This window comes from Anolis carolinensis, chromosome 6 (assembly GCF_035594765.1).
Source record: "Anolis carolinensis isolate JA03-04 chromosome 6, rAnoCar3.1.pri, whole genome shotgun sequence".
NCBI classification, from domain to species: domain Eukaryota; kingdom Metazoa; phylum Chordata; class Lepidosauria; order Squamata; family Dactyloidae; genus Anolis; species Anolis carolinensis.
The window spans coordinates 6,705,803-6,731,283 of NC_085846.1; the positions used below are offsets into that span (position 1 = coordinate 6,705,803).

A 25,481-nucleotide genomic window follows, 5' to 3' on the forward strand; every position below is an offset into this window, starting at 1 on the left:
GACTCCTAATTGCACATTCAAGATCAATTTGTGCCAAATACCTTCCAAATGCCTTTATCCTTTCCGTTGCCATTTAGAAAAAGATGAAACTTGGGATTTTGGGTTCATATTGTTTTATAGTCTTGCATATTGTGATTACATGTCTTGGTTGGTTTGCTGTACATTTTATTTTTTATTTTTTTATTTTTTTATCTTGATAATTTGCTTTACAATTGAATGTGTATAGTTTTATGGGTTTCAGGGTCCTTCCACACAGCTGTATAAAATCCACATTGAATGGATTATATGGCAGTGTGGACTCAGATAATCCAGTTCAGTGCAGATATTGTGAATTATCTGCCTTGAGATTTTGGGTTATATGTCTGTGTGGAAAGACCCTTAGTCTTCTTTCCTCTCTGTGTGTACATGTATATACATGTATTCTATGCATGTCTTTTTTGAGCTGTTTCCCTTGTAAAACACTACACACATTGATGGCAGCATATAAACAAATCACAACAATAAATAATATAAATGAATAAAGCATGGGGATCTTGAATGAACGGATTTAACCATATGTCTTATATTTTATATTGTATTTAATTGTTCTTAATGGATTTTATATATTGTTATGATTTTAACTATGTTGTCGGCATCGAATTGTTGCCAATTGTGTAAGCTGCCCTGAGTCCCTCCCGGTGAGAAGGGTGGGATATAAATGCTTGAAATAAAATAAGTAAATAAATAAATAATCATAAATGACCTTGTTGCTTCAGTATTTCTAAATATAAGAGTGTTTATTTATCCATAGCTTTTTTGCCATGACTTTTTTGGCGAGTATAATAAACATATTGACTGGCTGATTATAAATGAATACATTATTTATTTCACTTCATTCCCATCTCGCCTTAAAAATCGACATGCAAGATGGGCAATTCATCAGCTTGAGAGCGAAATAAAATAGTCATAGGATCGTAGAGCTGGACAGGATCCTAAAGGACATCTAGTCCAGCCTCCTGCCATTGAAAAAAATAATATCCCGTAGACATCAAAGTGATTACAAAGGTCAAAATGAAAAACAAAAAAATCTTCATTGTCATTCCTAAAAGGTGACAAGGACGGAAACTGAAGGCAAAGAAATGTCCTTTTTGAGCTCAGACAGTGATGCTGTTCTCCACGACAGCCGGATTGATATAGTTGTAGGCAAGGGGTAGAACTGAGTTCCTCTCCTCAATCGATTTAGAGATGGCAGCCAGGCTTGCCTGGAAAGCAGCCATGTGTCTTTTGGGCTCCTCTTCGCTAAAATGCTCATCGGGGAAATAGCCCAGGCGCCTCTGGAAAAGAGAAAGAGAGTTCGGTGGGTTGGAAAGAGAGAGAAGAAACAGATATGGGTGCTTCTAAGTCAGGCCTGGGCAAACTTGGGCCCTCCAGGTGTTTTGGACTTCAACTCCCACAATTCCTAACAGCCGGTAGGCTGTTAGGAATTGTGGGAGTTGAAGTCCAAAACACCTGCCGGTAACAGCCGGTAGGCTGTTAGGAATTGTGGGAGTTGAAGTCCAAAACACCTGGAGGGCCCAAGTTTGCCCATGCCTGGAACAAGTATTATTTTACAATATTTTACAGGGCTACTGTATCTTTCATTAGAAGCTTCCTTTCTGTGGCTTTTGTCTTTAGTTGATTTCTGTTCAGCATGGCTGGAGTTTTGGTAATTAATCAATTATCTCTGAGTTACAGAAGTCAAAGAAAAACAAAATGCTGTCAATAATGAAAGTCATCCCTAGTAGGGAACAGTAATTAAGTTTCACAGGGATCTTTGAATCAACATTACAGGGTCCCTTCGGTGAAAAGAATTTATGAAGAAACACTGCAATGTAATTAAATTAAATCCAGGGATCATAGACTTGTAAATTTGGAAGCGTTCCCCTTTCCAGCTTTGATCCCCACCTCCATGTAGACTTTGCAATGCACAATGCAGTTACAACAACTTTGAAAGATAGATACCCATCCTATCTATCTATCTATCTATCTATCTATCTATCTATCTATCTATCTATCTAATATATATATATATATATATGTATATATATATCTTAGAATGGGTTAAACTCGTGTGCAGGCTGAACTGCTGATCTGAAGGTTGGGTTGCTGACCTGAAGGTTGCCAGTTCGAATCTGTGAGATGGGGTGAGTTCCCATCTGTCAGCTCTAGCTTGCAAGGACATGAGAGAAGCCTCTCATCAGGTTGGTAATATATCTGGGTGTCTCCTTGGAAATGTCTCTGTAAACAGTTGATTCTTTCACACCAAAAAAGACTTGCAGTATGTTCTCAAGTCACTTCTGACACAATAAAATATCCCCAAAATATAACAGGGTTGGGAGGACAATAGCTTTATAAACAAGCATGTTGGTATCACTACAAATGTCTCAGTCCTCAAACACTCTCAGTTTAATTCGAAAAAAATGCTGCACTCGCAGAGCTCAGATGGTGTTGTACTTCAGTGTTGATGTTGACTTTTGTGGAGAGATGTTTGCCAAGGTATCTCAATGATACTGTACCTTGTTGATGGGAAGCTTCCCACCAGCATGGAAATCATCTATTGGACAGATGGCAAGCTATTTAACCTCAGCAGACTGAAAGCCAAAACTAATGTCTGTTATAGAATTCCAATATGCTGATGATAATGTACTCTGTGTCCATTCAGAAGAAGGCCTACAAGTCACTCTAATCATCTTTGCAGAAGCATATGAAAAGCTTGGTCTCTTACTAAACATTGAGAAAACCTCTTGCTGAGAAAACCAATCCTTCGGCAATGCCAGAAATTCAGCTTAATGGTGTAACGTTAGAAATTATATCCAATACAGAGAATATATAAAACACGAATATTTTTTTTTTTTGGTCTGGGATGCCATCCTTTCGTTTTCCCCGCATCCCATTACTGGGGAAAAGTAAAAGAGATGATTCCTTGGCATATCTCCAGTTCTGTTGGACAGCAAGCAGGAGCCACTGGAATCTTTTACTTGATATTACAAGTTCCCTTTGTCAAGGTGTTTTTCTTTTCCTTTCCCACCCATCCCACTCCATGGTCACTCACCAGGTCTCCCAGCTCATAGCTCACGACGGAGAGGACCACCAACAAGGAGCAGGTGGAGCTGACATCGGGGAGCGTGTCCAGGATGCTCTCCAAGGAGGCCGTGCCCTTGACTTTGGGAGGGGGCTGACGCATAGTGGCCGGCGTGTTGGGCATCCAGGCAGCAAAATCAAACTGTTACACAAAACACACGAAAAAGGTATAAGGGAGTAGAGAAAACAATGGCATGGAATTATATATTAATTCTAGAGTGTTTACCAGGCATGGGCAAACTTGGGCCCTCCAGGTGTTTTGGACTTCCACCATTCCTAACAGCCTCAGGCCCCTTCCTTTTGCCCCTCAGCCGCTTAAGCGGCTGAGGGGCAAAAGGAAAGGGCCTGAGGCTGTTAGGAATGGTGGGAGTTGAAGTCCAAAACACCTGGAGGGCCCAAGTTTGCCAATACCTGGTATAGGGCATAGGCATAGGAGAGTGTGGAGGGGATAATGATGGACCAGGGATGGTGGATAAGGATAAAATGGTACCAGGTACCTGGCCGCTATTGACCGCCGCGTGTCGGATGGAGCAGCAGTAGATGATCATGGAGAGGAACTTGATGAGCTCAGCTGCAGTTTCAAGGCTGGAAGGGGCACCTGTGGGTCAGACAGGAAATTGGAATCGAAAGGATGGTCAGTTTCCCCAAGTAATTCAGAATAACTTCATACATGGTTATGGTTATGAAGGTACATGTTCAGTTTGCTATATTTTCCTCTCATTGGGTTAGAGGGAGAAAGAGGAGAAGAAGGAGAAGGAGAAAGAAGAAGAGGAAAATGAGGAAGACATATCCATGAAGATACTGAAGATAAGCAAGAATGATAACAATATTGTTGTTTTTGTTGTTCTTGTTCTTGTTGTTCTTGTTGTTATCCCTTACCCATCTATCTTCATGGATATGTTGTATTCAAGTACAACATATACAATCCGTTTTTTTAAATCATATCAGAAGTGACTTGAGAACATACTGGAAATCACTTCTGGTGGCCGTCCATAGAGACGTTGCCCAGGGGACGCCCGGATGTGATAGCTGGGAGGCTTCTCTCATGTCCCCGCAAGCTAGAGCTGACAGATGGGAGCTCACCCCATCTCGCAGATTGGAACCATCAACCTTCAGGTCAGCAGTTCAGCCAGCACAAGGGTTTAACCCATTGCACCACCGCAGCTCATTGATCAATTACAAACACATAACACAGTTAAACCATCAGTTTCAAGAAACATACACGCTCAGTACAAGCCTCTCTTAAGTTAAAATGAACAATTGAGAAATCATATTGAATATGTTATTTAAGGAAAGGAAGACAAATATACACACCAATACAGTGGGGCCAATCAACTAAAGTTGTCCTGTTGAGTCAGACGATTTATATGTTGACTCACAAGCCAACAATTGACTCAACAGGTCTACTCTGATTGGGACCACTCAATAGGACTCAGGCCCTTCTACACTGCCATATAATCCAGATTATTAAATCAGATAATCCACATTATCTGCTTTGAACTGGATTGTCCGAGTCTACATTGTCATATAATCCAGTTCAAAGCAGATAATCTGGATTTTATATGGCAGTGTAGAAGAGCCATTAGTTACCATCAGAAATAGATCCCAGCACCTAGATCAGTGATTCCCAACCTTTGGACCTCCAGATGTTTTGGACTCTCAGCTCCCACAGCTCCTAACAGCTGGTAAAATGGCTGGGATTCCTGGGAGTTGAAGTCCAAAATTTTGGGGTTTGTAAAAGACACCATGATGTAATGGGTTAACTGGAAGAATATGTGCAAGCAGCTGATTGGCTGAGCCTGTATAGTGCTAGCAATCTGATTGGCTACTTTCTCTACCATGCTGCTGAGGGAACCTGTTTGAGCTGGTTTAACCTCAGTGAGTGACAGAGAGTGCTGACTGGAAACAGCCAGGAAAGAAGATGTCTGCCGACTCTCTAAAGCCTTGTCATTTCTAAGGCATTGAGGCATATTTAAGGACTATTTAAAAAGACTGTTTATTCCCTCTATTCTCTGTAAGCAATCAAAGAGACTGTTGTATATGTTATTGCTCTGTTTGATCTCTTGAAGTTAAGTAAAGTTCCTGTTACTTGTTTCACAAACCTGGGTGGCACGTTATTACACTGCAGGGTGACTTTAGGTTCAAAAGCAGTGGTAAAGCTTCCATTTAATACCATCTACAATATGCAACACAAAACAACTGGAGGCCCAAAGGTTGGGAACCACTGACCCAGAAAAATGCATATATATTCCATATCTGAATCATATTATTAAATGTTGGTGCTGAGATTTAGCACTCCAAAGAGACTTCACATCAAGAACGTTGCTAGTGCACAGCTGAACTGATTTGCAGCAAGGAGGCTGAGCAAACAAAACTTCATTGAAGGCTTAAAATGTATATAGGAGCTTTGTAAGCAAACGTTTAACTATTTAAACAAAGAGCCTGATAGCTAACTGTTCCCAAAGGCCACTGAGGGTCCTACATGTTCTAACTAGCAGAGACCTTTGCATACAGAAACATGTTTTTAGGTGACAGCACCTGGTTTCAATCCATATCTTATCTCCCCAAACTGCACATTCCAGACAGTAAGATATATACATTGGATCCTAGGGTTACAAAATAGCATATCTGGGTCTAAACTAGCAAATACAAAGAGACAGGCTTGAACACACACTTACAATGTATATATCCAGATCTATATCTATGTACTTTTTTAACAGTGTGTGCGGTCTTAACCATCAACGGCATCCTCAGAGAAACAACGGGAGGCCTACCTGAGTCTTTCCGGCTCAAGAAGGCTTCCTTGAAGATCTCCTGTATCCAGGCTTGCAATTCTTTGTCGTCCTTTATCATGGAATCGCTTTTGTAGTAAAAACCAACAACACCCGAGACATACCTGGATGTGAAGGAGAGAGTATCCGAGGAAGATATTAGTCAGATGTTTTCATATTGATCATGTTAATGCATGGAAATAAACAGAGGCTGGACGGACATCTGTCGGGGATGCTTTGATTGTGCTTTTCCTGCATGGCAGGGGAATGAACTGGATGGCCATTGGGACCCTCTTTCAACCCTGTGAGTCTATGATTCAAAGCTGCTACTGCATGTCTGAGTTTTGCAAGCTGTCGGTTTTTTTGGATTGCTTTCCGGGCTGTTTTCTGGGCTGTTTGTCCATGTTTCGCCCACATCTATGGCATGCATCCTCAGAGGTTGGAGACAAGTGTAAACAACACTCAGAAAACAGGGGAATTCTAGACAGGAAACAATCAGGGCCAGCTAACACCTCCCAACAAAGGATTCCCCCAGGCAGGAAGCAGCCAGGTTTTGAAGCTGCAAGGCCATTCAATGCTAATGAAGGTGGCCAAGTGCAACATTAATACTCTCCTCAAACAGACAAGAGTTCTTTCTCCTACTCTGGACTTATAAACCCCACTTGCCTAGTTTCCAACAGACCTCACAACCTCTGAGGATGCCTGCCATAGATGTGGGTGAAACGTCAGGAGAGAATGCTTCTGGAACATGGCCATACAGCCCGGAAAATTCACAGCAACCCAGTAATTCTGGCTACGAAAGCCTTCAACAACACAGTGCTCATTTTTCTTCTCCAAATCGGTGCAGCATTTTGGAAAGATGAGAGCCAACGCAATACTGTGAATCGAATGCTGGACTATGACTCTTGAAGTCCGAATCTCCATATGGCCGCGGAAACCCACTGGGTAGTGTTGGGTAAATCACACTGTTTCAGTCTCAAAGGAAAGCTATTTGAAATCCCTTCTGAATTAATATCTTTTCTCCCACCCATCAATCATGGGAAGATCCTTTATAGTTCAGGCTAAAACCTGGAGTGGATTCACTGCCCCAGTGACTTGGATGCAATTCACCCAGATCTTCTGACTGTGCCATTTTGGGGAAAGAACGGTTACAGAAAGTCCTTAAGACACAAGTTTGAGGTTTGTTCCCTTCTTAATCACCATCCTTGGGAAGGAGTGAACGCATAAAGAAGAGATCTCATTTCCACCTTTGCCTCAAGGGGAGCATTGAAATAAGCTGACTGAGTGGAAAGACATCCCAAAACGGAGAAGGGAAATGTGCTCTTTCTACACAATTTGGCACCTACAATTAGTTCCCTCGCATTCACATCCAGGGTTTTCTTAGGCCCAGGAGTTGGTCTACCTAGCCTGTTCCTTCTTCTGCAATGCAGGTTGCAAACGAGACGCGGACTCACTTTTCTATGGCAGTCCAGATCCTCATCCCGTCCTCCTTGTAGTAATAATTGGGAACCTCAGTGACGCCTCGTTCTTTGAGGTCATCGGGGAGGCAAAGGGAGGAGTATTTGACTGTCTGGGTGCCTCTGGCCAGCAGCTGAAGCATCCCATCCCGGCCAGTCGAAGTCGACTGCAGAGAAAAAGAACAACAATGGAGGAAACATTGAAATCAGAATGAGATGAGCAGAATATCTCTTGGTTGGTGTGAGTTTTCCGGGCTGCCTGGCCATGTTCCAGAAACATTATCCCCGGACATTTCGGGCTGTCTGGCCACGTTCCAGAAGCATTGTCTCTTGACATTTTGCCCACATCTATGGCAGGCCTCCTCAGAGGTTGTGAGGTCTGTTGGAAACTAGGCAAGTGGGGTTTATATATCTGTGGAAGGTCGAGGGTGGGAGAAAAAATGCTTGTCTGCTGGGGGCAGGTGTGAATGTTGCAATTGGCCACCTTGATTAGCATTGAATGGCCTTTCAGCTCTAAAATCAGGACAGTAAATAAAGAATAACAATCAAAAACAGGGTAATTCCAGACAAGAAACAATCAGGGCTAGCTAATCACCTCCCAAGAAAGGATTCCCCCAGGCAGGAAGCAGCCAGGCTTTGAAGCTGAAAGGCCATTCAATGCTAATCAAGGCAGTCAATTGCAATAATAATAATAATAATAATAATAATAATAATAATAATAATAATAATAATTTTATTTTTATACCCCGCCACCATCTCCCCAGAGGGACTCGGGGCGGTTCACAGATATAAAACAAGCATGCAGTGGCATCAAATACAAAAAACACACAAATAAAATTGCAACATTCACACTTATATTTATATATCTGTGGAATAATGTCCAGGGTGGGAGAAAAAACTCTTGTCTGTTGGAGGCAAGTGTGAATGTTGCCACTGGCCACCTTGATTAGCATTGAAAAGCCTTGCAGCTTCAAAGCCTGGCTACTTCCAGACAGGAAACAGGAACCAGCTAACATGTCTCAGCAAAGGATTCCCCCAGGTAGGAAGCAGCCAGGCTTTGAAGCTGAAAGGCCATTCAATGCTAATCAAGGCAGTCAATTGCAACATTCACACTTGCCTTGGACAGACAAGAGTTCTTTCTCCCACCCTGGACACTATTTAAATCCCACTTGCCTCGTTTCCAACAGATCTCATAACCTCTGAGGGTGCCTGCCATAGATGTGGGGGAAATGTCAGGAGAGAATGTTTCTGGAACATGGCCATACAGCCCGTAAAACTCACAGCAACCCAGTGATTCTGGCCATGAAAGGCTACGACAACACATAGAATATCTTTTGAGATGTGGGGTGCATGTACACAGTAGAACGAATGTAGTTTGATACCACTTTAACTGCCATGACTCTATGCTATGAAATCTTGAAAGTTTCAGTTTTATGAGTCTTAAAGAGTGCTGGTGCCCCACCAAACTGCAACTCCCATTATTCCATAACACTGAGCCATTGCGGTTTGGTATCAAACTGTAATCATTCTACAGTGTAGATCAGGCATAGGTAAACTTTCAGATGTTTCAGCTGGTAGGCTGTTAGCAATTGTGGGAATTGAAGTCCAAAATACCTGCTTTCACTATGACTGATCTAAGTATGTGCAAGCTACTTTTGTGCTTTGCATTCAGTTTGCAGCAATCGACGTAAGTTGAACATGAAGAGGAAGGGGAAAATAGGAGAGAGAACCAAGACATTTTAAAAGCAGCCGGAAAAGTGGGATGACAAAAGATTAAATGGGATGTTTCCTATCTGATCAGAACAATCATCAGGGATGTGCTTACCGTATCGAGTAACCCTCCAGCTTTGAGAAGACTGGTGCGGGCGAGAGTGTTGATGTGGAATATGTAGCGAGTATGAGGAATCAGAAGCTATAAGGGAGGAACACAATACACAAGGTTTACGGTTAGGTTTCACATTCCAAATAATTTCTGTATAACAAAGATGTGAAAAGTGTATTCTTTGGTTCATTTTGGTCACTCCTCTGGGGGTTTGAGGAGCACTTTCATTACATATTTTAGAGCCACTTTGAGTCTTATTTTAAGAGAAAAAATGGGACGATAACAACAACAACAACAACAACAACAAAAACACTATTATTATTATTATTATTATTATTATTATTATTATTATTATTACTACTACTACTACTATTATTATGCAGAACATTTTCAAACCAGAAGAAGGCTTTGTTTAAAACCAAAAGTGAGTTCCTGGTCACTTCAAAAGCCTCTCCTTGAATTACAATGAAGCTGGGAGACATGTTTTCAGTCCATGAGGGCAATGAGGAATATGGGTGCATCTACACTGATGAATTAATGAAGTTTAACACCAGTTTAGCAGCCATGGCTCAATGCTATGGTATCCTGGGAGGTGTGATCTGTTGAAGCACTAGCACTCTTTGGCAGAAAAGGCTAAAGACCCAGAGGAATTACATAGCACTGAGTCACAGTCAAACTGCATCAATTCTACAGTACAGATGGACTCTAGGATGCCCTTTTTTGCCTCTGAGAAAGAAAAAGCAAAACAATTACTCTGCTTTCAGAAGCACCAAAGGAAAATCGGAGTTTTGTCTAGAACAGTGTTTTCTACACTCTGGTCTTCCAGGACTTTTTACTTCAGCTTCCAGAATTCCTGATCTTTGGACAACGTTATGGAAAATGATATAATCATGGAGCTGGAAAAGACCCCATCCAGGAAAACACAACCAAAACCCTCCCAAGAGATAGCCACCCAGGCTCTGATTAAAAACGTCCAGAGAAGGAGACTCTACTACAGTCCAAGGCAGCGTAATGAAGTCCAAAACACCCGTAGAACTAAAGTTTGGGAATTACTGATCTAGAAATGGTTCGTTTTCACATGAATATTCCTGATTGGATAAGCGCTGAGTCCAAAAAGTCTTGCCTTGAAGATGGGGTGACACATGGGGAGGTGGCGAAGAGTGGCCATGGCATAGACTTCAGCCATGAAGTGGGCTTCGAGGAGATGGGTGTTGACCTCGTGGACATGGAAGTTAGCCAGCCGCACCCAAATCTTAGCCAGGGTCCAGTCCCATTTGCGATCGGTAGGAAGGAAAATGGGATTTGCTGCACCTGGGGTCTGCTGGAGCTGCAGAGAAGGAAGAAAACTCGTATTTTAGATGGATTTGTCCTACAAGGGTCCACTACCATGTTCTATTCCATGATTTGAGCTTTACTTAAGGGAGCTCTCCAGTGCTGAAATGAATAGTATGGATAGCTCCTTTATCTGTCACTCATAGTGGATCCACCACTCCAATGATGCATTTTTCACCAAAGCGGAGATGATAACCCATCCCAAAACCTCTGGTACCTGGATGGCCAAGGGCATCATCTGTCCTTTGGAATTGAGGTGAAACATGCAGAGCGGGGCTGTGATGTACTGGGGTTTGCCCTCGATTTCGCACGTCGGGATGCCATCAAGGATCTTGTAGTCCACGATAAATATGTTCCCATTCTGGAAGTGGGAAGAGTTAGAGAAAGAGAGAGACAAGTGGCCAAGTGAGAGATTTAGGACACAGAGCACACCATTCTGGAGGTATCAATTATGATTACATTGACGCATCAGCTGGAATTTTCATGGAGTCCTATCAAAATCCTAAAGATATCCTAAAGGCTGTCTGATCCTGTCTGATCTTGGAAGCTAAGCAGGATCGGCCCTGGTTGGGAGTTGGATAGGAGATCACCAAGGAATATAATTCTCTATTTCAGAGGAAGGATGTGACAAAACCACCTCTGAGGATTTCTTGCCCAAGAAAACGCTACAAAAATCAGGTGGTTGCCGTAAGTCAATCTGTGGTAGGATGGTTGTTCTATGCCGATTTATGGCAATCCTATTGTGAGGATTTCTCAGCAAAATATATTCAGATGTGCTTCACTCCTGCCTTTCTCTGAGGTTGAGAGAGTGTGATTTTCCAAAGAACACCCAAGTGAGGATTTGTAGGACAACTGTAGTACTTATGATGTAGAATAACATAGTATAAATGGAGAGGAACAACTGTAGTTCTTGTGATGGCATAGTAGCATAGCATAATATAGTTTATTTATTTATTTATTTATTTATTTATTTATTTATTTACAGCATTTATATTCCGCCCTTCTCACCCCAAAGGGGACTCAGGGCAGATCACATTACACATATAGGCAAACATTCAATGCCTTTTAACATAGAACAAAGACAGACAAACATAGGCTCCGAGCGGGCCTCGAACTCATGACCTCCTGGTCATAGTGATTTATTGCAGTGATTCATTGCAGGTGCTTTCCAGCCTGCGCCACAGCCCGAGCCCATAGTTGTTATGATGTCATAGTAGCATAGTATAGTATAAATGTAGAGAGACAACTGTTGTTCTTATGATGTTATAGTAGCATAGCATAGTATACTTCTTGTGATGTCATAGCAGCATAGTGTAGTAGATAGTATTGCTTTGTGGTGGTTTTACTTCAGGTTTATTGAAGTGGGAGCTCTCCAAGGTGTCAGGTCTTATTAGAAAACAGGTTCAGCACCTTGGATAGCTCCCCATCTAACACTCCATCAAATGTGGAGTAATTGCTATAAGACCAAATGTGTATTCTCCAACATTAAGCCATGGACTTACCAGCCACCTCTAGCATTAAACCATTAAACACGGGTGCAAGTTACCTTCATTTCTTCCTGGAGGGAGGTGGAGGTCCCCAAGCAGCCACCCACCATTTCTTGAGTGACAGGGAAGTTGTCGGGGATCTGGGTGCATTTCCGGATCATCACAGGGTTGACCCCATTCAGATACTGGTAGCCAAAGAAATCATCATCCATCCAATGCTCTGTGACATATTCTGTGGTTGTGAGTATAAAAACAAAACAACGGGTGTGAATTGGTGTTGAAAGTGATGTTAATTCTTGGTCTAGCAGTGTTTGGTGGGTCAGAAATATTCTTTTTTTTTACTACAGTCCACATTTAGGGCTAGGATCAAGCAACTCTTATGACGCTGCAAGACTACCATTCCCAGTATCTCTGTTTATGGGGACTAGGAATAATGGGAATTGAAGTTCAACAAAATCTGGAGAGCTACAAGGGTTTGTAAGGGCTAAGGAGATGGAAGTTGTAAAATCCAGTAGGAGGATCAGTCACTTTTGAATTTATCTAAAATATATATAGTTAAGTCCCACTTTGAGAACATGAAATCAGATTTTGACAAGGATTTGGAGATTTCCTGATACAGAGAGCTCTCAAGCTCTGGTCTTCCGAATAAACTGAGAATTCAGCTCCAGAAATTCCTGAGTTGGGGATTTTGGGAGCTGTAGTCCAAAAAAGACTCCTCGTAGCTCAGTTAATGGGACAAGTAATGCTTGCCATTTTTCAGTGGCTGAGTCTCCTAAGAACTATCACGCATATTACACTCAAGTATTATCTGATCTTGATGCTAAACTGGGTCAACACAGGTTAGAACTGGGATGGGAAATTACCAAGGATTAGCTCATCCTTTTTCAGAGCAAGGAACTGGCAAACTAATGCTGAAGTTTGCTTGGCTCAGAAAACGTGAAGATTACAGAGGGAAAATGGGAATTTATAATGAGCTAGAAAAGTGGGTATAAGGTTGTGACCCTCCATTATAAGGCCTCCAGCACCTCAGGGACAGAGAAAAAGCAGAAATGCTCAGCACTTTCTTTCCCTCAGTCTTCTCCCAAGAGATAAATGGTGCTAAGGACTGAGATAATGGAGCAGAGGATGCAGTAGGGGAAAGGCAACACAGAATGGGTAAAGAGGCAGGAGAGCATTATCTGGCTACTCCAGGTCAATTCAGGTCTCCAAGGCAAAATGCAAAACATCTAAGAGTATTAAAAGAACTGGCAGAAGTAATCTCAATACCACTAGCAATCATCTTTGAGAATTCTTGAAGAAGTTCCAGCAGGCTGGAGGAGGTCAAATGTTGTTTCCATCTCCAAAAAGGGAGACCCAAACAATGATTGGCAAGTAAACCTGGCATTGATACCAGGAAAGATTCCAGAGCAGGTCATTAAAGAGACAATGGGTAAGCACTTACAACAGAATGTCACACCCACAAAAGTCAGCAAGAGTTTCTCAAAAACAAGCCATGTCAGAATAACCTTATTCTATGATTCTATGATTCTATGTCGGATTTATCAGCTCCTTTGGGTTTCAGTCTGAATTTTAAAGAAACTATCCAAAGTCCAGAAGCTGTTTGAGATCGAGGTCAATCATCCTAGAACACGTCCTTTAAAGTTTAGACTGAGAACATTCATGCCCCCATTAATGGGATTCACCTATTACCACCTTGGGTTGCTGTGAGTTTTCCAGGCTGTATGGCCATGTTCCAGAAGCATTCTCCCCTGGCATTTCGCCCACACCTATGGCAGGCATCCTAAGAGGTTGTGAGGTCTGTTGGAAACTAGGCAAGTGGGGTTTATATATTTGTGGAAAGTCCAGGATGGGAGAAAGAACTCTTCTCTCTTTGACACAAGTGTGAATGTTGCAATTGGCCAGCTTTATTGGTGTCGAATAGTTTTGCAGCTTCAAAGCCTGGCTGCTTCCTGCCTGGGGGAATCTTTTATTGGGAAGTGTTAGCTGGCCCTGATTGTTTCATGCCTAGAATTACCCTGTTTTTTGAGTGTTACTCTTTATTTATTGTCCTGATTTTAGAGTTTTTTTAAATCCTGGTAGCCAGATTTTGTTCATTTTCATGGTTTTCTCCTTTGTGTTGAAATTGTCCCCATGCTTCTGGATTTCAATGGCTTCTCTGTGTAGCCTGACATGGTGGATGTTAGAGTGGTCCAGCATTTCTGTGTACTGAAATAATATGCTGACATCTCCCAACAAAGGATTCCAGGCAGGAAGAAGCCAGGCTTTGAAGCTGCAAGATTATTCAATGCTAATCAAGGTGGCCAATTGCAATATTCACACTTGCTTTAAACAGACAAGAGTTCTTTCTCCCACTCTGAACATAATTCCATAAATGTATAAACCCCACTTGCCTAGTTTCCTTTTTTTTTTTTTACAATATCTTTATTGAAGGTTTTATATATTAAGAATAAAGAAAAAAGAAAAAGTATCTTGGTAAGACAGTAATATTTTCACATCGAAAGTGGGAGAACATTTGTTATTATTAGAAAGTAGGAAAAAAGATTACAAAAACAAAAAAAGGGAATAATAATATTCATAATAGACGAGTAAGAGTTAAAAAAAAGAAAAGGAAAAAAAAGATTTTTTTTAAAAAAAGTTGTTAACTTCCATCATCCTTTAACTGGTTCTGAGAAATTTCTTTAAAAAACCGTCAAAACCGTATCCCCTTCGACCTCAGGTTCTAAGATTGTATTTTATTCAGCAGATAGGATTAAATTTCATTTGTTTTAAGTAGTCCTTTACCAGGTCCCAATTAGTTTCTTTCTTAGGCAATCCTTGACTTGGAGATAACCAGTAAGTAAGCCTATCCATGTTCATCACGTCCATGACTTTAATCAGCCAGTCCTCCTTCTTCGGGATCTCTTTTTGTCTCCACAGCCTAGCATATGTTATTCTTGCCTCAATGACCAGGTAATTAAACAAAATCTCTTTGTCTGTATCATGTTCTATATCTAACATTCCGAGTAAAAATTACTCAGGTTCTCTTCTGATTTTTATCTTTAAAATTGATTGTATAACTTCATTTACATCTTTCCAATATTGTTGGGCTTTTGGGCAAGTCCCACTTGCCTAGTTTCCAATAGACCTCACAATCTCTGAGGATGCCTGTCATAGATGTGGGCGAAACGTCAGGAGAGAATGCTTCTGGAACATGGCCATACAGCTCAGAAAACTCACAGCAACCCAGTCATTCCAGCCATGAAAACCTTTGACAACACATATTACCAACTACAGTAATTGGCGAAAGGAGGACCCACCAGAAACAGGCGTTTTGTTGAACCAGAAGACTTTGCGGATATCTTCTAGTGTTTTCCAGGAATCCCGGAGACCTGAGAATCCTTTCAGCCTGAGCTCAAATTCCCTGGAGACAGAGAAGAGGGGATGAATTCAGAAAACCAACTGTTTTGTTGTAAGTGCCAAACTCAACTTGACATTGTTTACTATTTTTAATTGCTATTCCAGACTCTACCAAGAGTTGGCGCTGCTGAACACAGCCTGAAGGCTAGCTAGGAATCTAATAGAGAGGTAGCTTTGCAAAATTGATGTGTAATTGAATAATTGCTCAAAGAACCAGGCTCTTGTTTGCGCAAAATCAGCTGCGGTGCATTTATATAAGTTCGGAACAGCTTTGATAACTGCAAGCCATCGTCGGGTTGCATAAGGCCTGCATTTAAAATAATTTTAATTAGCTGATGTGCAGTAAAGAAATTAATGATAATAATAAAAATGGGATTGCCACTCGCCGTAGCGGGAGAGGCGGGTAGGGAAGCATGCATCATGCCTATATGCAAATGCAATACAAAGCATAGCCTGTGATGGACTAGCCATGTTGGACACTTTTCCCCAGAAACTACATCTATAGAATTAATGCACTTTGATAACACTTTAATTGCCATGGCTCAAGGCTATGCAACCCTGGGATGTGCAGTTTGGGAGGCCCCAATGCTCTTTGTCCTTGCAAAACTGCAACTCCCATGCAAACCTCATTCAGTGTAGATCAGGCATGGGTAAACTTTGGCCCTCCAGGTGTTTTGGACTACAACTCCCACCATTCCTAACAGCCTCAGGCCCTTTCCTTTTCCCCCTCAGCCGCTTAAGCGGCTGAGGGGGAAAAGGAAGGGGCCTGAGGCTGTTAGGAATGGTGGGAGTTGTAGTCCAAAACACCTTCTGCCATGCAGTACATTACCAAGGCCATAACAAGTTCTTTGGGAATTTTGCTCACTGCAAGGGAAAAAAAATGCATCTCTCAATCCAGATCGACAAGACGAACTGGCGACAGACTTGTGGGAACATCTGAGTAGTGAAAAATCTTATCAGGCACGGGGTTTATGGGCGTGAATGTGTTTCTGGGTGAGGTCAGTGGTGACGGCGTGGGTTGGAATTGGGAAATGTGGGATGCTTCATAGGCTTGTTTGCTGATGTGGTGCGGAGGGTAATTTTTGCCATCTTTTTGTGCCAATCCTTTGAATGTGGCGTGACCTGAGCATGTGACAGGGCTCAGAGATTGGGCATGTTATCTTGGTATCTTGATGGGACTTCCTTCGCTGGAGGTTTTTAAGAGACTGGATGGCCATCTGTCAGGAGAGCTTTGAATGTGTCTTTCCGTCTGGCAGAAGGGGGTTGGACTGGATAGCCTTTGGGAGTCCCTTCTAATTCTAGGATTCTATGATTCTATGAAATCGTAAATTTTAGATTTTGGGTGTCTTCATGGGTACATCTACACTGTAGAATTAATGAAGTTTGACACCACTTGTAACTGACATAACTCGTTGTTGTTGTTGCTGTTGTTGTTATCCACCTTTTTAGTTTGAAGTTCACAACACTAAAAACAGTACAAATTACAGGGTTGTTGTATGTTTTCCGGGCTGTATGGCCATGTTCCAGAAGGATTCTCTCCTGACGTTTTGCCCACATCTATGGCAGGCATCCTCAGAGGTTGTGAGGTATGACTCTGAGGATGCCTGCCATAGATGTGGGCGAAACGTCAGGAGAAAATACTTCTGGAACATGGCCATACAGCCTGGAAAACATACAACAACCCTGTGATCCCAGCCATGAAAGCCTTTGACAACACAGTACAAATTACAATTCAAAACCAATAGCATAGAAACATTAAAAGTACAATCCAATTCCTCCAATGTGGAAAAATACCGTTCTAATGGACATGTGTTCACAGCACAGTCTACTGAAAAAGTTAAGAAAGTAGATATATGATTCTAGAGCAGGAAATGGCAAACTTCGGCCCTCCAGGTGTTTTGGACTTCCAACTCCCACAATTCCTTGGGAATCGAAGTCCAAAATACCTGGAGGGCCGAAGTTTGCCCATGCCTAGTCGACACACTGACCATATCGTGCAGATTCATTATATGGCAATGCAGATCCAGCCTCAGAGTGGTCTGCCACAAAAGACAGGGAAGCTGTGATCATTGAAATATTTTGGAACTACACCTCCCATCACCCTCAGTACTGGGACTGATGGGATTTGTAGTCCTCCGTGGAGGTCAATTGCTAAGCTTCTACTAAGGAAGGCCCAGCCCAAACCACAACGTCCCCAGCCAAAGAGACTCACGACTTGACGGCGCGAACGGCGAAGACGGCAGACATACTGAAGAGGTATTTCGAGTTTGCATCCAGATCGTCGACATCGCTGACATTGTGGCATCTTGGCCAGCCGGGCGCATACTCCCCGTAACTGTGGCGAGAAAGAACAGCCCGAACAACTCAACCCAAAGGAATGTCACCTCTGATTCTCCCCAAAAGGCCTCCATTGACCCACATCTGTGAACAGAGTGACTCCATGACCTCTAGGAGGCATTTCAGGGGTCATTTTGGTACATTTAGATCCCTCTGCCTGGGACTATTGTGTTACACCTTAATACAAAGTTAGTCCTTCCCGCAAGAAGGAGAGATAGGAGACAGTTATTTAGAAAGTTGGATGGCCATCTGCCTGGAGGGCTTTGATGGTGTCTTTCTGCATGGTGGGGAGTTGGACTGGATGGACTTTAGGTGTCCCTTCCAACTCTATGAATCTACGGATTCACTTTTGCAATTCATTTCATTTCCTTTGACAATTGGCCAAAATCCTTATTAAATTCATTCTCTAATTTCTACAGAAAATTATCATGTCATGCATATGTAAAAACCATACATTTGGCACATGATTAATCCATCATGCATTAATGTGAAACTAAACATACTGAATTTCCGGCTTTCACCTCATTAGCATCTATTATTTTTTTATTTTACTTTCTGGTATTCTAATATATAACCTACTATCTTGGGAACCCAGCATTGCCTGGGATATTTGAAAAAGTCAGTTTTTTAATTGTACAAAATGCACAAGGTTGTGGATTATTTACAATTGCCATCATGCCAGGTGAACCCTGAGAAACTCCATCAGTACTTAAAGTTTGTTATGTTGTGCAAGTTTGCTCTAGATGTATCATCAGTACGGTTCCATGCTCTCTGGCTGTAGGGTAAACTACAACTCCCACAATGGTGAGTCAGTCCCCTCAAACCCCTCCAGTAGGTGGGTTAGTCATGGGAGTTCTGTGTGCCAAGTTTGGTCCAGGTCCATCATCAGTGGAAGTCATATTTTTTCTGATTATGGGTGAACTACAACTCCCAGAAAGGAAAATCAGTTTCCCCAAACCCGCTAGTGATCAAATTTCAGCATAATAGGTATGTGTGCCAAGTTTGGTCCAGATCCATCATTGTTAGAGTTCAGAATGCTCATTGATTGAAGGTGAACTATATATCCCAGTACCTACAATTCCAAAATGCCGATGCCAATTATCCTCAAAACCCACCAGTATTCAAATCTGGGCATATCAGGTATGCATGCCATGTTTGGTCCAGATCCATCATTGTTTAGGTTCATAGTGTGCTCTGGATGTAGGTGAACTACAACTCCTATGAATCGCCCCAAAATCCTCCAGTATTTTTAGTTGGTCATGGAGGTTTTGTGTGCCAAGTTAGTTCCTGGTCTGTCATTGGTAGAGTACAGAGTACTCTTAGATTGCAGGTAAACTATACATCCCAGGACTACAACTCCTATAAATCATGGTGAATTCTCCCCAAACCTCACTCTCTTGTATGTTCAGTTGCTGATCAATTCCTCTGTTTGCTGTGTGCCATAGAAAAGAATAGGAAAGGGTTATGGGAGAGGCAGTGGGCGGGGTCATGCAAATTCCACACCAATGGAGAGAGTTGGGAACACTGGGATGTCTGTGGTGGAGGTACAGAAAATCTAGGATGAAATTGTCCCTGTATGAAAGCCTTCACTAGGGTGGTGGGCAGTGTGGTGTTTGTGGAGGATATTCACAAGGCCCTTGGACATGTTCATGACGCTCGCTATAACCTGCAATGTCATTGGAGGGAGGGCCATTGATGTCAACGGAGTAGTGGGAGTTCTAGCTATTTGTGGAAGTGGCAGCTTATCTGTGTAAGCGGACACCCCAGCCACATACACACATGCATATTTTCACTTTTATGATGTGCATAGATAGATATAATTAATTCTTCAGTCGTAAATGTCATCTCTCACACACTCTCTTGCATAAATTGTAGGAGAGGCTCTTCCTTTCTCAAGTTAAAAACTGACTTTCCCCTCATTAACATAGGGTGCATCTACACAATGGAATTAATGTAGTTTGACGCCACTTGAACTGCCATGACTCTAGGCTATGGAGTCCTGGAAGCAGTTCCACAGTGCAGATGCAGCCTGGGTGCTGAATCTGCTCCGGGGTTTAGTCCAAACTTTACCTTACCAAACCAAGCTGCTCAAGCTAATTTGAACATAGGGTACTACACCCTTTTTTAAAAAACATTCCATATTAAAACCCGGCATGGACGAACCTCCGGCTCACCTGAAGATTCGCCTCCGCTTTTTCAGCTCCTCTGCTCGAAGTTCCAGAAGGTGTGGAATGCCTGAGTCATTGGCAACCGTTTTGGCTGCAGGAAGAGAGAGAGAGAGAGAGAGAAGCAGAGTTAAGGAAGATAATAATTAATGCAATTATACCTCAAAAAATGAGAAGGCAGGAAAAACTTGCTCCAAAGCCGCACTGTTGGCTGTATCCGTAGTGCAGAATTATACACCATATTAACTGCCACGGCCCAGTGCAATGGGATTCTAGGATTGTAGTCTGGTGAGCTGTCTACCTATCTAGCTTCTCCGAATCATAGAGTTCGAAAAGACCAGTGAGATCATGTAATCTAGCCCACAACTCCAGGCAAACCACTTGTGCTAGACCACTGCCCACCTTCACCTTCTAGGCAACCATTCCCTGCTTTCCTACCACTTATTTTTCAACTTTTCTGTCGATCTAAATTGCAGCCATATACCACACTTTCGATCCCTGGTCCGCTCTTTCAACCCGATTCTTTCAGTTAACTCAGCGCCATCTAGTGTTTAGTCTTAGATTCTGGGTTCCTGGGTTGCTGTGAGTTTTCCGGGCTGTCTGGCCATGTTCCAGAAGTATTCTCTCCTGATGTTTTGCCCACATCTATGGCAGGCATCCTCAGAGGTTGTGTGATCTCTTGGAAAGTAGGCAAGTGGGGTTTATAGATCTGTGGAATGATGTACAGGGTGGGAGAAAGAACTCTTTGTTGTTGCCATTGGCCAGCTTGACTGGCATTGAATAGCCTTGCAGCCTCGAAGCCTGGCTGCTTCCCGCCTGGGGGAATCCTTTGCTGGGAGGTGTTAGCTGGCCCTGATTGATTCATGTATAGAATCCCCTTGTTTTCAGAGTGTTGATCTTTATTTACTGTCTGATTTTAGAGTTTGTTTAAAAAAATACTGGTAGCCAGATTTTGTTCATTTTCATAGTTTCCTCCTTTCTGTTGAAACTGTCCACGTGCTTGTGGATTTCAATGGCTTCTCCGCTTTTCAACCCTTTCTGCTTTTGGACAGCGCCCTGATCCCTAGCCTGATTGTACCTACAATGAAGAGGAATATTAGAAAGCCATCACATAAAGGACTTTCTGAACTTGCTCCTTGCTGTTATGGAAAGAACCAAAGCACCATACCTGTCCCTTCCCGGAGATTTAGGGTTTTGTATCCTTCCAGCCACTGGTATGAGGGGAAGTGGAAGGTCTCTCCTTGTGGGTTGGTCACCCGGACGTAACTGCAATACCAGCTGTCCTCGGGGAAGAACAAATATTTCTCCTTGTGGAGTCGGATCAGGACCAGAGGGCCCAGATCTTGTTCGCAAGGTATGTCGTACTCATCCACCTGCAGAGAAAAAATAAGAGAACACACAGTCCCCGAGTTACAAAAATCCGACTTACAAATGACTCCTAGTTCAGAACACAAGTGAGACAACAGGAGGCGAGAGAAATCTACCCCTCAGATGAGAAATTCGCTCTTGGAAGAGTTATTAGTGTCAGGATTTTCTGGGTGTTACGGAAAATTACCCACAAACAACAGAGCATCCAAAATATGCAGAAACAAGATACTTATAGTTGAGCATTCAGCTCACAGCAAGAGTGCGAAGTGCCATGCGGCTGTACAAAGTGTCCATTCTACACGACCAATCACAATGAGAGCAGAAACAGAGATACATCCCAACTATCATTTCGGAAACAGAGGGGAAGGAATTTCCCTCAGCCAATTCAAAGCTATCTAACTACTCCTCATTGAGGACTGCAGACAGGGATAGAACGTGAAGTGGAATCTTCTGAAGGGACACTAACAGCAAAGGAAGCAACACAGAGATGGTCACCCTTATGCTATCCAAAACCTATATTTGGCTGGAGTTACACTTAAAAATGTATCTGTTCCAGCTTATATACAAATTCAACTTAAGAACAAACCGACAGAACTTATGGGTGCATCTACACTGTAGAATGAATGCGCTTTGATACCACTATAGCTGCAGTGGCTCAATGCTACGGAATCCTGGGAGTTGCAGTTTGGTGAAGCATCGGGACTCTTGGGCAGAGGATGCTAAAGACCTGGTAGAACTGCAACTCCCAAGGTTCCATAGCATTGAACGAGGGTCATTAAAGTGGTGCCAAAGGACATTCATTCTACACCATAAGGATTTTTTTTTAATCAGGCACAGATAAAATTAGCCCTGGCCAGCATAGCGATCAATGCTGAGAGCTGCAGTCCAGCACTTTGGAGGGGAATCATGACTCTCCAAAACTTGCCAGGTCGAAGATAAGTCATGGTATGAAAAAAAAAGAATTAAAAAAAAACATTACTACATTTAAAATTATCATATTTCTTAAATTGGAAAACGCCATCAATTGTACAAACAACAATAACAAAAATACGTAAGATTTACCTGCAATTCTAAGACGCATCCCAGTTTTAGACATGTTTTTTTTTTATCATGTCAGAAGAAACTTGAGAACATACTGCAAGTCGCTTCTGGTGTGAGAGAATTGGACGTCTACAGAGACGTTGCCCAGGGGACGTCTGGATGTGTTACCATCCTGCTGGGAGGCTTCTCTCATGTCTCCGCAAGCTAGAGCTGACAGATGGGAGCTCACCTAATCTCACGGATTCGAACCACCAACCTTCAGGTCAGCAACCCAACCTTCAGGTCAGCAGTTCAGCCAGCAGAAGGGTTTAACCCATTGCATCACAGCGGCGCCTTTAGACATGTTTATATAGGGGGAAAAGTGCATCTTAGAATTTTAAAAAATGCAGTAAATGTCTATAAATTATGGGAAACTGGCCTACAATCAGAGGTCATAAAATGTATACAACTTGTAGGTTAATCCATATTTCATGGGTGTGTTTATAGGTGCAAGTAACACCAGCTCCTATGTGGAGTTGACCTAGATCTCGTCTGAAACCACAATTGACCCAACCGATAATCTGGGAGTTTTTCGGATCTTTGCCAAGATCAATGTCTATGCTGTTGAGACGAACATGTTTATTATTACAAGGATGAGAGAAGCCTTATTTGTCAACAAGATTTTTTAAAAAACACGTCTCAATGTGACAGAATCCTGGAAGTTGTAGTTTCCCAACATATTTTGTAGTTCGAAACTACAACTTCCAGGATTCCATAGCATTGACTCATGACTGTCTTCTATGTCTCATGGCAGTTCAGGTGGTGTCATGTTGCATTATGTGCCTATAATCCATTGGGATCCAAACAACTTTGGATTCCAAACAACTTTGGATTCCAAAGTATGTCCAAAACAAGCATGGAGTCATCTCAAACCCGTGTCTCATCTGTGTGCCTTGCACAATCTTGCAGAGCCAGTGCAAATACCATGAGAGGCCATAGGATGACAAAGGATTAAATGTAGATATACGACTTGTTCTTCAGCTAACCATGCCAACATGTTCGTGACATTCCTTCTTTGGAAGAACATTGAGCCTCAGAGCTAGAAAAAATATGAATCTTTCCAGAGGAGACCTGCTACTTCTTCAGTTTTTGCAAAAATGTGGCGTGGAAGGCCTTATGGGACTCAAAACTGCCCTGATTTAAAGGCACATAAACGTCCCTTTCATTCAAAGTTATAATATTAACATTTCTTTCAAGAATGAATGCTTTTTTAATTGCCTAAATGGGAAGAAAGAAGGTCATTGGGCAGGAATTCTAGACTTGGAAAAAGTGCCAAGGATCACCCAGTCCAATGCCATTTCATTGTACAGAAAGACACCATCCAAGCCCTCCTGACAGATGGCCATCCAGTAGTGTATTTACACCATGCATGGGCAAACTTGGGCCCTGCAGTTGTTTTGGACTGCAACTCCCACCATTCCTAACAGCCTCAGGCCCCTTCCTTTTGCCCCGCAGCCGCTTAAGCGGAAAGGAAAGGGCCTGAGGCTGTTAGGAATGGTGGGAGTTGCAGTCCAAAACACCTGGAGTGCAGAAGTTTGCTCTACATTATAGAATTAAATCAGCTTGACACCATTTGAACAGCCATGTTTCAATGCTTTGTGAGCTGTAGTTTGGGGAAGCACCAGTGCTTTTTTCCAAGGCTAAAACTGCAGCTTCCAAGATTAAACTGCATTATTTCTACAGTGTGGATGCACCCGAGCTCTGTTGTAAAACCTCCAATGAACTTACCACATTTCAAGGGAAACTATTTCACTTTCAGACAGAGGATCTTACTGTCAGGGGATTATGGGCGTTGCAGTCAGGTGCGGCCATGAATTTTCGATGGTGTTCCCATGCATACTGCCGTGCATATTTAACCTGGTGCTGTCTAGATGTGCTTGGAGATACTGTCTGGGAATTATGGAACTCGTAGTTTGATGCACAAAGTCCACACTCAAACTACTCTTATTGATTCAAGAGCCTGCCACGTTTCAACATAACTGCCCTGCTCACCCAATCTGGTCCTGTGTCCAGATGTGCTTGGATATACAGTAGAGTCTCACTTATCCAACACTCACTTATCCAACATTCTGGATTATCCAACGCATTTTTGGAGTCAATGTTTTCAATATATCGTGATATTTTCGTGCTAAATTCATAAATACAGTAAGACACCTGTTTTGACAGGCTTTTGAGTTCTGTTGTTGATGTTTTTAAGATGTTTTTAAAGATGTTTTAAGATGTTTTTAAAGATGTTTTAAGATGTTCTTTAAATTGTTGATTTTAGCCGGTTCTTGTAAGCCGCTCCGAGCCCTAGGGGAGTGGCGGCATATAAGTTTGAAAAATAAATAAATAAATAAATAAATTACTACATAGCATTAATGCGTATAGAACTACTTTTTCTGCCAAATTTGTTGTCTAACATGATGTTTTGGTGTTTAATCTGTAAAATCATAACCTAATGTGATGTTTAATAGGCTTTTCCTTAATCCCTCCTTATTATCCAAGATATTCGCTTATCCAACATTCTGCCAGCCGGTTTATCCAACTTATCCAAGTGAGACTCTACTGTATTGCCTGGGGATTATGGAAATTTTAATCAGCATATTCCCTACTCCTTAGTGAATTGCCACCTTCGAACACAACTACCCTGCTGACCCATCCTGCCACTGTCCAGATGTCTGGCAATTATGGAAACTGCCTTCTGGTGCATCTAGGAACGGATGTCCAGCCCATCTGGACCATCCAGGTACCCAGTTTTGTTGCCCGTGACCCTCCCAGCCAAAGCCTTTGGAGATCATACTCACAGCCCCACGAATGAAATCCTTTCCCCGGTTATCCAACCGATGTTTGGGGTTCTCGCCTCGGGTGCCAACCAGGGTGATGGAAATGCTGCTGTAGGTGCCGGCTAGCATGTAGTCGCCGGTGGCCACCTGGACCTTGTAAGTGGCCATTTGGAGGAGGACGGTGAAGAAGGGGAGAGCAGTGTCTGAGGCCGGTTGCTCCAAGACAGGTCTGAGCAGCCTCTTGAGCTTGACTTGGTTTTGCCTCAGTCACGAAGCCGGCAGTCTGGGCTCCTCCTCCGAAATGGGCAGGGCCCTACTGGGACCAGTCTGAGCTTCCAGTTGGGCAACCTCCCAACAGAGCTGCTTTGGCCGCCTGGGGCCAGAAACATGTGTCTTCACTTC

General features: G+C 42.5%; 1 protein-coding gene across 1 annotated transcript; it reads right to left on the reverse strand.

Annotated features, from left to right (window-relative positions):
• Positions 1 to 750: 750 nt before the first annotated feature.
• On the reverse strand, positions 751 to 25,481 carry LOC100557643 (arachidonate 12-lipoxygenase, 12R-type). Its single transcript, XM_062957288.1, has 14 exons — positions 25,101 to 25,481; positions 21,035 to 21,239; positions 19,876 to 19,960; positions 17,577 to 17,699; positions 15,265 to 15,368; positions 12,028 to 12,200; positions 10,699 to 10,842; positions 10,273 to 10,476; positions 9,153 to 9,239; positions 7,325 to 7,494; positions 5,874 to 5,995; positions 3,597 to 3,697; positions 3,071 to 3,241; positions 751 to 1,313 (listed from the first exon to the last, which is right to left on the reverse strand). Exons 1-14 carry the CDS (start codon positions 25,245 to 25,247, stop codon positions 1,134 to 1,136), a joined length of 2,016 nt encoding a protein of 671 aa, XP_062813358.1. The 5' UTR covers positions 25,248 to 25,481; the 3' UTR covers positions 751 to 1,133.

What these genes read in the sequence shown, in the direction of transcription:
- LOC100557643 (XM_062957288.1), bottom strand. Translation starts at nt 25,247, where the DNA reads ATGGCCACTTACAAGGTCCAGGTGGCCACCGGCGACTACATGCTAGCC. An exon ending in GCCGTTCGCGCCGTCAAGTC is followed by an intron (nt 15,369 to 17,576) that starts GTGAGTCTCTTT and finishes CTCTGTCTCCAG; the next exon opens with GGAATTTGAGCTCAGGCTGA. An exon ending in ATCTGGACTGCCATAGAAAA is followed by an intron (nt 5,996 to 7,324) that starts GTGAGTCCGCGT and finishes CTTCACATCCAG; the next exon opens with GTATGTCTCGGGTGTTGTTG.